Source organism: Glycine soja, chromosome 3 (assembly GCF_004193775.1).
Source record: "Glycine soja cultivar W05 chromosome 3, ASM419377v2, whole genome shotgun sequence".
NCBI lineage: Eukaryota > Viridiplantae > Streptophyta > Magnoliopsida > Fabales > Fabaceae > Glycine > Glycine soja.
Window position 1 is genome coordinate 46,382,052 of NC_041004.1, and position 12,971 is coordinate 46,395,022.

The 12,971-nt window shown below is 35.1% G+C and overlaps 3 protein-coding genes across 8 annotated transcripts; 1 reads left to right on the forward strand and 2 right to left on the reverse strand.

Annotated features, from left to right (window-relative positions):
- Window positions 1-1,116: 1,116 nt before the first annotated feature.
- On the forward strand, window positions 1,117-4,511 carry LOC114407708 (receptor-like protein kinase ANXUR2). Its single transcript, XM_028370903.1, has one exon. The coding sequence runs from the start codon at window positions 1,514-1,516 to the stop codon at window positions 4,121-4,123; it is 2,610 nt and encodes an 869-aa protein (XP_028226704.1). The 5' UTR covers window positions 1,117-1,513; the 3' UTR covers window positions 4,124-4,511.
- Window positions 4,512-4,627: 116 nt separating this feature from the next.
- LOC114407709 lies at window positions 4,628-6,376 on the reverse strand. Its single transcript, XM_028370904.1, has 3 exons — window positions 6,003-6,376; window positions 5,251-5,389; window positions 4,628-5,079 (listed from the first exon to the last, which is right to left on the reverse strand). Exons 1-3 carry the CDS (start codon window positions 6,116-6,118, stop codon window positions 4,981-4,983), a joined length of 354 nt encoding a protein of 117 aa, XP_028226705.1. The 5' UTR covers window positions 6,119-6,376; the 3' UTR covers window positions 4,628-4,980.
- A 749-nt stretch (window positions 6,377-7,125) lies between these two features.
- LOC114407710 (protein WVD2-like 1) lies at window positions 7,126-11,841 on the reverse strand. Of its 6 annotated transcripts, none has more exons than XM_028370909.1 (7): window positions 11,659-11,841; window positions 9,791-10,211; window positions 8,999-9,087; window positions 8,677-8,770; window positions 8,472-8,543; window positions 8,128-8,238; window positions 7,126-7,883 (listed from the first exon to the last, which is right to left on the reverse strand). In XM_028370909.1, the coding sequence occupies exons 2-7, from the start codon at window positions 10,205-10,207 to the stop codon at window positions 7,599-7,601; spliced, it is 1,068 nt and encodes a 355-aa protein (XP_028226710.1). In that variant the 5' UTR covers window positions 10,208-10,211; window positions 11,659-11,841; the 3' UTR covers window positions 7,126-7,598. The 6 variants fall into 6 exon arrangements, with proteins under 6 accessions (XP_028226710.1, XP_028226708.1, XP_028226706.1 ...); XM_028370907.1 differs by lacking the exon at window positions 11,659-11,841 and adding an exon at window positions 11,086-11,212 and having other exon boundaries at window positions 8,677-8,767; XM_028370905.1 differs by lacking the exon at window positions 11,659-11,841 and adding an exon at window positions 11,086-11,211.
- Window positions 11,842-12,971: the final 1,130 nt, after the last annotated feature.

Genomic DNA, 12,971 nt, shown 5'->3' on the forward strand with positions numbered 1-12,971 from the left:
GTGTTCGTTCCACTACTAAAATTCGAATATCAATAACAAACCAACTAAAATTGGAGTATATGTAAACATATAACAAATCTTTTACAAGAAATCTAAACTCTTACAATTAATGTCCTGAATTAAAATTTATTTTTTTAGTCCCTCTCTTTTCATATATCAATAATAATAATAAATTCATAATAATTTATGACAATTTTAGATGTCAGAATTTAATTTTATAATTTAAAAATCAAATTCCAGTAATTAAAAATTGTCACAGTTTAAGAATTGAATATTTTTTGTTTACCACGCTGAAGAGAAACTAAAAAAATATTTTACAAATTTGGAGGACAAAAAAAATTCTAGGAGACCAAAACATGAAGACGATCTTTATATTTAAGGAACTAAAAATATAAAAAAAAATATTATTCAAATACACTCATATTTCTTTATTCATAAAAAAAAACTGTACACTAATTAAAAAAATTGTTGTGTTCCGTCTGTTTGTTTTTTTTTTTGCTTATTGTGTGCCGTGTGCCGTGTTTGTACGTATACATATTTAGATTTAGAAGTATCTAATGAACGAGTTTCTTTATATGGAAATGGGACGAATAAATATTAACAATGGTCAAAAATTAAATTAAATAAAATAATTGTATGAATTTTTTAAGTGATGACATGATTTTTTTATTAAAAAAACTTAAGTTTTATAAGGACTTTTTTTTGGTGAATTTTATATAGACTTTTTAAAAGCATATCATTATTTTTATCCAAAAATTAAATAAATAAACAAAACAATTTTTTTTTAAATTTTCACATATATATGTTATGTTTAAATTAAGTAATCTCATATGAGGCATGAATATTAAAATGTGAACTCCTCTTATAATTCTAGCTTAATGTGTGTATTGTGAATAATTAAAATAAATCTATTGTAAAATTATCACGAGAAACAATTATTAACGTCGTTTAATGTATCGTCGTAACATAATACTTTATTAAATAATTTATATTAGAAGCAGGTCATAAATTCCTTAAATACACATAATTTTTTTTAAGAAATGGACATATAGGCTAAATATAGAGCTTAGACTCATATTTCAAATTCAAGCCACGCTGCAACCAATCCAATTCATTCAATTACTATTCTCGCTCCCCACCTTCCATTCTCAAGTATGAAAAGGAAGAAAAAAAAATGTTCTCAATTGATCATAATACAAGAGAAAGATAGAAATTAATTAACTTCATCTCCTCCTCCTTCTTCTTGCCTGGTTTGGTACCTCCAACCCAGGTGAGCTTTTGGTTGCTAGAATCTCCATGGATGATTAGAATGACTTGAATAAACTCTATAGCATCCCCATCATCAGAGCACAAAGAAATCCCAAGAAGCTACTTTCATTGTTTTGGCGTACTGGAAAATACTATATATCTTGTCTTATAAGTTATATGTCTTTGTAATATCTAATCACCCACCTTTTTTTCTTTCCTGTACGGCCAAACCAAACGTATTCTCCTTTGGATTTTGTTTGTAATCATGCAATATTCCAGTGCAAAAGGTCTCTTGCTACGTCTTGTTTGCAGTATCTTTGTTTTGTTGAATGGCATGCATGCTGGTGTTGCATGGAATGAGGAGCCAGGTTCTTTGATTTTGGGTTGTGGGTTGGATGGAGGGGGTGCCAAAGATGCTGATGGAAGAGAATGGAGCCCTGATAACAAGTTCTTGGGGCCAGAAGGTGGTTCAATCACATCCAAAGCCTCTTACCAAGATCCTTCTCTTATGTCTGAGATTCCATACATGTCAGCACGTGTTTTCTCATCTGAGGCAACATACAAATTCCCCATCCAACCCGATAAGCGCTATTGGCTCAGGCTCCATTTTTACCCAGCCCTTTATGAGAGTTTCAATCCCTCTGACTCATTTTTCTCCGTGACTGCAAATGGTGTTACCCTCCTCTCCAATTTCAGCGCCACAGCCACTTGTGAGGCCCTCTCACAGGCCTACATTGATAGAGAGTACTCCCTTGCGCCATTGAATTCAGAAGCCTTGACTCTCACTTTCAAGCCTTCTGATAAATACAATGGCACTTTCGCTTTTGTCAACGGCATTCAGCTCATCCCGATGCCCGAGTTGTTTGATTCCGGAGAATTGGTAGGGTATGCTGACCAAACCACGGATGTGAAGAGCTTGAATCTGCAAACCATGTTTAGGCTTAACGTTGGTGGACAGTACATTTCTCCAATCCAAGACTCTGGCCTTACAAGGATGTGGTATGATGACAGGCCTTACCTTTATGGTGGAGGCACTGGTGTCACCAACCAAGCCGAGAAGAACGTCTTAATCGACTACCAGACCATGCCAAAGTACATTGCTCCTTCTGATGTCTACTCCACATCAAGATCAATGGGGCCTGACAAGGATGTCAACTTGGGCTTCAATCTCACTTGGGTCTTCCAAGTCGATCCCAATTCCATGTACCTTGTTAGATTGCATTTCTGTGAATACCACTACTCCAAGGTCAATGAGATTGCTTTCGACATATTTGTCAACAACCAAACGGCACAAGCTCAAGCTGATGTGATAGGATGGACAGGAGGTAAGGGGGTGCCAACTTATAAGGACTATGTGATATATGTCCAAGATGGGGAGGCCGATGACATGCTTTGGCTTTCTCTTCACCCTTCACCTGACTCAAAGCCTGAGTTCTATGACGCCATACTCAATGGAGTGGAAATATTCAAGCTCAATGACACAGACTTGTCTGGTCCCAATCCTCAGCTTTCGGAGATGCTCCTCAAGCAGCAGAAAGAGGATGAGGAAGCAGGCTTCATTAGCCACAAAGCATATCATAAGCATGTTGTTATTGGTGGAGCTGCTGGAGGTGCTGCTGGTTTAGCTTTTATGGCTGCATTGTTCCTTGCCGTGTACAACAAGAAGAAGAGAGTTCCGGGGTCAGAGGGTCACACAAGCTGGCTTCCCATCTATTTGAACTCACACAGCAAATCCTCTTCGTCTGGGAAGAGTGTTACTAGCAGTGCCAACTTATCTGCCATGGCTCAAGGTCTTTGCCGCTACTTCTCCTTGCAGGAGATAACGCAAGCAACCAAGAATTTCGACGAGGCCAACGTCATTGGGGTTGGTGGATTTGGAAAGGTGTACAAGGGTGTCATTGATAATGGAATGAAGGTGGCAATCAAGAGGTCGAACCCGCAGTCAGAACAAGGAGTTAATGAGTTCCAAACGGAAATAGAGATGCTTTCCAAGCTGAGACACAAGCATTTGGTGTCCTTGATTGGGTTCTGCGAGGAAAATGATGAGATGTGCCTGGTTTATGACTTCATGGCTCTTGGCACCATGAGGGAACATCTTTACAAGGGCAACAAGCCTATGTCTACTCTATCATGGAAGCAAAGGTTGGAGATTTGCATTGGAGCTGCAAGAGGGCTTCACTACCTTCACACTGGGGCTAAGTACACCATCATTCATAGAGATGTCAAAACCACAAACATTCTCTTGGATGAAAACTGGAGTGCCAAGGTTTCAGATTTTGGCTTGTCAAAAACTGGTCCAAACATGAACACCGGTCATGTTAGTACTGTGGTGAAGGGTAGTTTTGGCTACTTGGATCCTGAATACTTCAGGAGGCAACAATTGACTGAAAAATCTGATGTATACTCATTTGGGGTTGTTCTGTTTGAAGCCCTGTGTGCCAGGCCAGTTCTCAATCCTAGCCTTCCAAAGGAACAGGTTAGTCTTGCTGATTGGGCATTGCTTTGCAAGCAGAAAGGAACTCTAGAGGATCTCATTGACCCGTGTCTCAGGGGAAAGATCAATCCAGAAAGCTTGAATAAGTTTGTAGACACAGCTGAAAAGTGCTTGTCTGATCATGGTACTGATCGTCCCTCCATGAATGATCTCTTGTGGAATCTCGAATTCGCTCTCAACCTGCAAGAAAACGTTGAAGGTGGTTCAACTCATTCTGCTCGTGCTCAGGAAAGTGATTTTGAAGATGTAAGCTTGGGAGACAACGACATGGCACGCCACTATAAAAACTTAAGCCTTGGAAGTGACCTGGACCTTAGCGACGATTCTAATGAGAACCCGAATGCCATCTTCTCAGAACTTGCGAGTCCAAAAGGACGATGAAGACAACAAATATGCTCTGGGTATATGGTTGTTTTGCTGTTGGGGAAACAGCTTCGAGCATTCATGGAATTCAAGCAAATAAAACCAGCTAGTTTGGGTTGCTTCAAAGTATTTGTTGGGTTTCTAATTTCTATCCTTTTCTCCCCGCTATCATGATTTTTATTTTTATGTACATTAGTTATTCTATACCCTGTCTCAGTCTCTTTGTATTAGACAGCACTTGGATTACTTGTTGCTTGTCAAATATTATTGAGACTCTGATTCTTTACTAGCATTGTAGAAAACCAGACCTAACCTTTTCTGGTTTTTGTAAAATTCGAGTTGATTTTAGTGCGTGCAAAAACGCTGTCTAAAATCTAGAAAGAGTTGTTCGGTAGAGAAATGTAAACAGTACTGTTTCTTAATTTTGAAGGCAGGAGTTGCATTCAATACAGTTTCTAATGATTCAATTTTTGTTCACTTTAACCTGAAATCAGGAAAGAAAATATATTTATAAGGATATGATATGAGAAACATGATTTATTATCATTTCAGGGACAATTTTATTCATTCCAGGACAATAATAATGCCACTGTCTCTTTCTTCAAAAGAGATGCGTAAATTACAATTCTGTGTCGTTTCATGTCATCATGTGGCTGTTGAGGGAGATAAGGCCCCTCTTCACCCAAAGGAATGTTCAAATTTCAAGCTATATCTTACATTGAGAATTGGGAAGCTTTCAGGGGGATTTCCTTTGCATGGATATGAAGTGAATTTTCTGTTACCAGATGAGAGACCTTCATGAGCACCAAGGACTACTTGGCAAGCTCGTATGCTTGGCCTTCATTCATCTTTTCTTCTGACCACAAACCAGGGAATTATCCAATATCATGGCCTTCCAGTGGTTGAAACTCATGATTTAAACCAACAGCAAACTCTCCAGGGTCAGTTCCGGGGCTTTGGGAATAGTCTGCAATCTGTGTCAAAAAAATGTCCAACCCAATTTTGAATGAAAAATAATGATTTTAAATCACTTCACAATAGAGTAAAACTGAATTACTTAGGCTGAAGATGTCCAATTAACATATTTAAAAATTCTGTGCAAGACAAATGACAATAATTGACTTGTGAAAGTGAAAGTGGCATACATGGTTCGCTAGAGCAATTCCACTTAAGACGGCTGCCTCTATATTAGAACCTAGTAGCCAATCACCACATATCCCAGCCCTTCCAAAGGGATCAAAGATACATGGAACTCCATGTGTATTAGTTGGAAAAACTGCACCCCTGCAAATTTCAATGAAATAAATTTACAAGCAATGTTCAAGACTAACCAATATGATATTTCAGTACTTTAAGATTGTTAAATATTATATCCCATCTGGTTTGTCGAGGATTGAGCTGTGTCTTAGAATATCAAAGAAGAAACGCTACTGAGGGAGCACACATAGTTAACAATTTTATTGTCAAGCAACTGTATAATGTTAGAAGTCACACCAATATTATGGTCAAATGAGTTCATAATTTCTCTGTACCCCTTCCAAAATGGCAGGCTCCACCCTACTAAAAATAGACATTAATAGTCACATCCTCATCCTCCAGTACAAGAATAATACTTATCATTTGTTATGACCTTCTCTTTTAACTTGATATGATTCAAGTAAACTGCTAATTTTTTCAATTTTATTAAACGATCTTGTTTTCTTCTGCTGTTCCCTTTTTCTTTTTAATAACCCAGTTACTTCATGCATAGACTACACATGCAAAATACATAGCTTGAAAATTCTAGTTCCCAGTTACCTAGCATAGACAAGAAAAAACTCTGTACCCCTAACTTGGTCAAAGCTAAGGAAGGACATTGCAAAGCAACCAACACAATACTTCAAGATACGACTCTTACCATAGTTGAAGTCTGGTATAAAAAGGTTTTGGAAGTGACCCTTTTGATAATCCAAGGGCAGATTCAACACCCTCTAGCATTCCTGCCTTTACCGATGAGGGCGACGAGGGGGTCATCGGAGAGAGGAGCGGTGAAGGTGACTTGCTCTTGGCTGAAGGATTTCTTCAGAATGGACCTTTTAGAAGTTCCGTAGGAGGATTTCCTGCGGGTTTTGGAGGGAGAGAGTTCTTGTATTTGAGTTTCCATCGTCACCATGCCATTCCAGCTCTTGAGACTCAAACCTCATCCATTTATTTTAGTTAACACATCGATTTTTCAGATTAACATTACCGCTTCAGCAGGTGAGCATTTGAGCGTGCCCCAAATTATTGTTCTAGCAAAAACAAGACTTGTTTTACTCTTATTAATAATCTTCTTTTTTTGTCTCTTTTTTCAACTATGCTACAAAAATATGTAAAAATTAAACCTAAATGCATTTTGGACAACGTGTAAATTTTATTTGCGATATATGGGTAATTATAATTTTGTGTTAAAAAGCAGCAAAAAGAATTGTATTAGAAAACTATTAACCAGTTAGTTATTTTATATCAAGCAAGTATATAGCTCTACAGTGGTATAGCTACTAGTAAAAAAATATGTAGGTGCCTAGGTGGAGGAAATTTCCTGTTAAGAGAAAATCTTGTGTTGTCACGGAAAAATCCTGTGTTTGCTAGAGTTTGAACTTTGAACTCAAATTTTACCGAAAAATTAATACTCTCTTTATTTCTAATTATAATTATAAGATCTTTTTAATTAATTATGTTTTTTAATTAAAATAATTATTACATTAAATTTATCAATTATTTTTATTATGATTTCAAAATTATTTCTTCTCTCTCTATCCATTTACTTATTTATCATTAATGTTTAAAGAAAAAATAATTAAATAAAGATATATATAAAAAAATAATTAATACATCTAAATTTTTTTAAAAAAAATCTTACAGAAAAAACAAATAAATTTTTAAAAAGTCTTATAATTAAAAACATTGGGATATTTATTTTCTCAAGATTAATTAACATTCATACAAAACAATATGTAATGCACCCCGATGATGATAAAAAAAAAAACAAGCAAACAAACAAATCTAAGCTGAGTTCTGGATTAATCAAATTGTAGAAATATCCATTGTTTTAACAAGTATCACTAGATCAAGAATCAAGATTGAAGATGTGTTGTTCTACTAAGTAATGCCAAATCCTGAAATCCAGCTCCTATTACCACCTAATTCTAAGTTATAGATCCTACAAATAAAGGAATATATTTCATATAAATTTCCCTAACCATGTCTGGAGCAATCTGAGGATATCAAATTTCGTACATCGGTACATACATCTTACATTAACTATTTTTTATATATAAAACAATGCTGCCGATATAACTTACAAAACATATACACTTCCAAGTTTAAAAAAAAAAAAAAAACAAGCAAATCACATAAAAATGTCAGTCCGGATGAAAAGAAAATTAGGCCATCTTTTCTGCAAAGTATCCATCTGTTAAGACAATGAAGGCTATTTTCCTCTCAGCTGGAGGTCAGTAAAATCCTGGGAAGCTCATGATTGGACCGATATGTCCGCATTTGTCTGCTCAGTGATTTTAGGAGGAGCTGTTTTTGTTTCCTTATCCAGTTTTGGTCGTTCTTTGGTTTTGCTAGTGCCATTGCTGTTGCGTCCAGTGACCAGGTCCTTGTTTTTTGGAGGGACAAGGCTACCATGTTTTGGGTTATTGCCAACACTGTGACGTCCTCGAGAAGAAATTTCTGGAAATACGCCAGCAGCATCACCACAGCTCCTTCTCCGGGACAGTTTTGGTGACTTGGGGCGAGTCAGTGGCAGCTGCTATCAAAGGAAAGGGAATGAAGATTTTTACTAACTGATTAATGATGGCTATTAGCAAATTTGGAAAGAACTAAAAATGATATGATCATGGCAAGGCAATTTTGTATTCCTGATTTTGTCATGCATTTTAACATTCCTATTGTATTACTCGTTTGGTCTATTCGTGCATACTCTAAGATTCTTAATTGCAATTCATATGCATCCTGAGACTTGGAAAAGACAGATGGAAAAGAAAAAAGAGTACCTTCTTGAGTTCAGTCTTGGGGGGTGGCCCCTCATAGTAGAAGTTTGGTACTGGTTTTGCCTTGACGACCAGGTTCTTTCTCAACTGTTTAATGGCTGCATCTTCCTCTTCCTATACATGTTATTATTATATAAACAGCCAAGTTATTTAATCAAATCAATATGCAAAAGGTAATCAGGAATGATAAACAGAAATCAAGTCACCCATGTACATGGGCATGAAACTTGGCTAAAGTGATTAGACGTTACAAGAACGAGGGGAGACAAAAAGAAAAGAAAAAAGTGAAATAAAAAGCCAGACATGGGTGGGTGGGCCAGCAGCAGACGGTGTAAAGACCACTATACCTTTTTCCTTGCCTCATACTGGTTTTTTTCTTCTTCAAGAGCTCGATGTTTCTCCTCTAACTTCAGATAAAACTGGATAGAAAAATCAAAGTGGCAATAAGAACAAAAAACACAAAATAGATTCAACTGATAACACCAAAGTTGCTAACCAGGAACAAACAACTCCAGAATATACAGCAGAATTAAATATTTAGTAAAACATTACCTCCCTCCGTTTCTCTGCACGATCCGAGCATCTAAAAGTAGGGGCTGAACCTACAGTTACCTTAGATTTGGCAGTGCGTGCAGATGCAACGCTACTAATTATGGTTAAAGAACAAATGAAAATAAGCACCATATTACATCTAATATAGGTAAAATGTGGGTCTATTTAGAGAGTTCCAAATAGTTCTTTTTATTAAATTTCATAAAGGAACTTTTTGATATTTAGTAGTATTCAGTATGGAAGATTTCAAGTTTTTTTCCAATATACCTAAAAATTGATCTGGTCAGAATAAACAATCAAAATGTTTAAGTTTTGAGGATACGAGGAAGCAACAGACCAATTATCTTCATCATCATGGTGCTTCTTATCATCATGATGCAAGGACTTCCTTGGTGAAAAAGGTGAGCTTGGCTGAAAAAGAAAATGGAAAAGATTTTGCATATAAGTAATCTCATTAAACACACACACACACACTATCTCACACACAAATAGAAATGCATGCAATTGCAAAGCATCCCTACAAGACATATAAGCAGGTTAAGGTAATTCCTTTACATAGAGTTTATAGCAATAGAGAAAATTTTCCAAAACAAAATAGTACTTTTTATTGGTAGCCAGTTTTGCTAAGTCTTTGGTTGAAGAACTTTTAAGACATTCGATCTGAATTAAAGTAGAATGTATTTATTAGGTATCGACGTATGGTATTGAGTTTCGCAAACATTTTTTGGTACCAACTGCATTTGAAATTGACCCAGTGCAACCTGTCAAATATAGTCTCTCGATTCTCTCTTTAGCAGTAACCAGGTGTGATTTAAATTTAGTGTTTTATAAGGAGTCTCACAGCAATAATTAACTTTTTAAACAGTGGCAAGAGGGAAAACAAATCTCTGGTCACAAACATATATCATGCAAATAACCATGCATTAAAAACAAAAGGCAGATCCTAGTTCTGCTACTCTTTAAAACTTACACTTCCTCAATTCCTATTGTGCAATTGGAAACAATTCAATGTAACAATTTTCATACACAACATATATTAGGACCATTTCACATACTTGACTTGGTACTCACATAAAAATATCAGCTGCCCAAACTTAAAATGATGACACAATACCTCTGAATTCTTAGAGGAATTAGGCGACTGTATATTGTTAGATTTAGGAGATAAGTTCACACCACTTGCATCAGCTTCAGTATCAACAGCCTGTGCATGGGTGACATGCTTTTCAGTAACCTGATCAGATGGCTGTGGAGCAGAGGGGCTTGGAACCTGATCAGATTTCTCATTCTCCTCTTCTGGCAAGCCAGCATTTAATTTTGTGTTTTTGGCACTCAAACTATCTTTCCTCTCGTGATGTTTCTCAAACGAATTAGCTTCAGCAGATTCCTTTATCTCATGATCCATTGCTTGAACCATTGCTGCAATTTTGGGAGAAACACGCATTCTATCACTTAAACTGCCATTTGAAGCCGCTATGGCACCATTTGGCTTCTTTTCCATAACCTGTATGCCAGTAACTTCCCTTCCCATAACACTGCACGGTATAAGTTGCAGGGTAAGTAACAAAACATTTTGAATAGGTAGCTTATGTTGATGAAGAAAATATATGCCTTTGACATGCAAAGAATAAATTTAAATATGTCTATCAGAACAAGAATAGATTAGAAGATTGTGATATATAAACATTCTCTGGCTACAGGAGCAGATCTCTTCTACTAGCCCCTAAAACATGATATACATTATTGTCTACAAAAGCAAACAGATGAAGAAAATAACATGAGGCATCTCTACATATCCCAGAGCTCAAGGGTCAAGACAAACTATATCACGTGTAACAAATCAAATTCTTTCTTCACGGGGAGAGTCCACTTACTTTAGGAGTAAGTCTTGGATATATAGAGCGTATTAGGCGACGGCATGAAAAGTGCTAATCTCGATCATTCCATCCTGCTTAAATATAACTAACTATATATGTAAGGTCAAATGATCAAGAGTAGCTCTTCTCGCCTCTCATGTTGTTCTAACTTAATATGCTCCTTACACACACCTATCCCTGAATCTCTACGGTGCCAAAAACTAGTTCGCTAATATTTGCTACCCCAAACCAAGAAAGATGGCAATAAAAATAAAAATAAAAAGGAAAGAAAGATACAAATATAAAAATACAAAACAACAGATCTAAAAAAGCAAAAAAGGGGAACAAAGGTATTTCAAATAAAAATAAGAAAAAAAGGCAAAAAAAAAAAAAAACATACGATGGAGGTATATATATGAAATAAGTTGCAATGCAAAAAGAATTAAAAATTAAATAAAAATTTAGCTATCGATTTCTGGACAATCAGATAGATGACAATTCGCTAGTAAAAAGGATGATTTATTGCAATTAAGTTTGAAGAGATATAGGAGACCCTGAAAGCATCTTGTGGCCCAAGCTAAGCTGACGCCAATAGGGAATTAATCTCGCGCACAACACCCTGTCTGAAAACAAAAAAAATGTTTTTCTAGCAGAAACTCTTCATATGAGTATATCCTTTATGTGATTTTGGCCATTTTAACAAGCACTCCGAAACCTTTTTGTTTATCAATTTTTTGAAGAAAAAAAAAACGATTCTGAATGTGTTTTGACTTGTCACCGGAGAAAAGCGGTTAAGAGAGGCATTTGAAGGTATTATTCCGGGAATAACAGCAGAGTCATTCGGAAAAACGCATGCAAATTTTAACTAAGACCCGGGAAAAAAAAAAAGGCAATTCCAACGTGGTCCAAGGACGAAAAATATACACAAAATCTATTTAAATGGAAATAGAAATAAACCAAAAAAAAGTCCATTAAGACAACGCTTAGGTTCGGCTTAGCTTCGATTAACTAAGAAAAGCAGGAACACTATGAACATGACATAAGCATCGAAATAGATCTCCGAAATAGGAAAACAAAAGAGGCACATTGCAGAGGTATGAGAAAAGTGAGGAAGAAAGAAACGCACCACAAAGCAATCTCGGTGGCAGTTGCGGTTGCGTTCCGATCTGACAAGATCTCGAGACTCAAGGCTCCTTTGTCTTCTGTAGCTAGCTACGTGCGAAATCCAAAATTTATGTATAATTATTCCTTTTCTTTTCCGATTATGAGTGTTCCTTGGTTGGTTATATATAGAGGCATTTCACTCTTTAATTTTTTAACCGGGTGTTAAAATGAGAGTCAGATTTCAACAATGTGACGTTGGAGTCAAATGGAAAACAACCCTCGGCCCCAATTTTCAATCCATTCCATAATAAGGTGGAGAAAATGTGAGACAAGGGACAAACACCACACACGTGTAGGGTCCTGTGTGGAAGTTGCATGACCCCATTCTTAAGGGCTAAGCTCATATATCCGTACCAAACTTTATAATAGACACCTTTTTTTTTTAAACCAATTCTAACTACTACTTATTCACCCAATATAATGAATATATCACATAATGTTTGTTTATAGAAAAAAGTTTAACAATTTCTATTTTTAAAATAATTTCAATAAAAGTTAACAAACTTTTAATATATTACATTAAATTTGTCTAAATATAGTGTCGTGTGCATTGTATTTGAATCCGGATAAAGATATTATAGATAAGTAACATAACTTTATATTATTAAATCAAAGGTTTCATTAATAACTATAAATAATATGTTTAAAATATTATTATTCATATTAATTACTTAAAATATATTTTTTTTTGTTTTTAATAGTAATTATATCAGTTTCTTAGTGTGCCTAATAAAGACACAAAATAATAAAATCCTCAAATTAATAATGATAAACTCTTAATATTATTACTAAAAAAATAAAAATATTTTATTCCTTCTTGTGGAGTTTTCTGTTTGTAATCATAAATGAAATAATAAATTAAGTGATAACATGACATATAGTTATGTCTGTAATCACATTAATAATTACAATCATATATTCCTAATCTTCATCTTTTTATAAAATTTAACTTTAGTCCTCAATAGTTTTTTAATAATTTTAATTCCTTAGCAAAAAGATTTATCATTCTTAGTCGCTCAACAATTTTTTAAACCAATTTTAATTGTGTTTCACCTTTTGTCTATCATTGGTTTTAGTTCTTCTCATAAAGTGTTAAAATCCATAATTATTAATATAGTCAAATAAGTCAAATAAAATGTCAAAATAAGATAAAATATTATGAACAGTATTGAAATCCTGTTACTCTGTTATCTAATTTTTAAAAAAAAACTCACATCTCATAAAAAAATAAATACAATTCACTTTATTCTATGTTTATTTAAATTAATCTACTAA

Coding starts and splice junctions, on each gene's coding strand:
- LOC114407708 (XM_028370903.1), top strand. CDS start 1,514: ATGCAATATTCCAGTGCAAAAGGTCTCTTGCTACGTCTTGTTTGCAGT.
- LOC114407709 (XM_028370904.1), bottom strand. CDS start 6,118: ATGACCCCCTCGTCGCCCTCATCGGTAAAGGCAGGAATGCTAGAGGGT. Junction 5,390..6,002: donor TATACCAGACTTCAACTATG/GTAAGAGTCGTA, acceptor TGAAATTTGCAG/GGGTGCAGTTTTTCCAACTA. Junction 5,080..5,250: donor GAATTGCTCTAGCGAACCAT/GTATGCCACTTT, acceptor TTTTTGACACAG/ATTGCAGACTATTCCCAAAG.
- LOC114407710 (XM_028370905.1), bottom strand. Junction 9,088..9,790: donor ATTCCTCTAAGAATTCAGAG/GTATTGTGTCAT, acceptor TTTCTTTTTCAG/CCAAGCTCACCTTTTTCACC. Junction 7,884..8,127: donor CCAAGACTGAACTCAAGAAG/GTACTCTTTTTT, acceptor TTCCTTTGATAG/CAGCTGCCACTGACTCGCCC.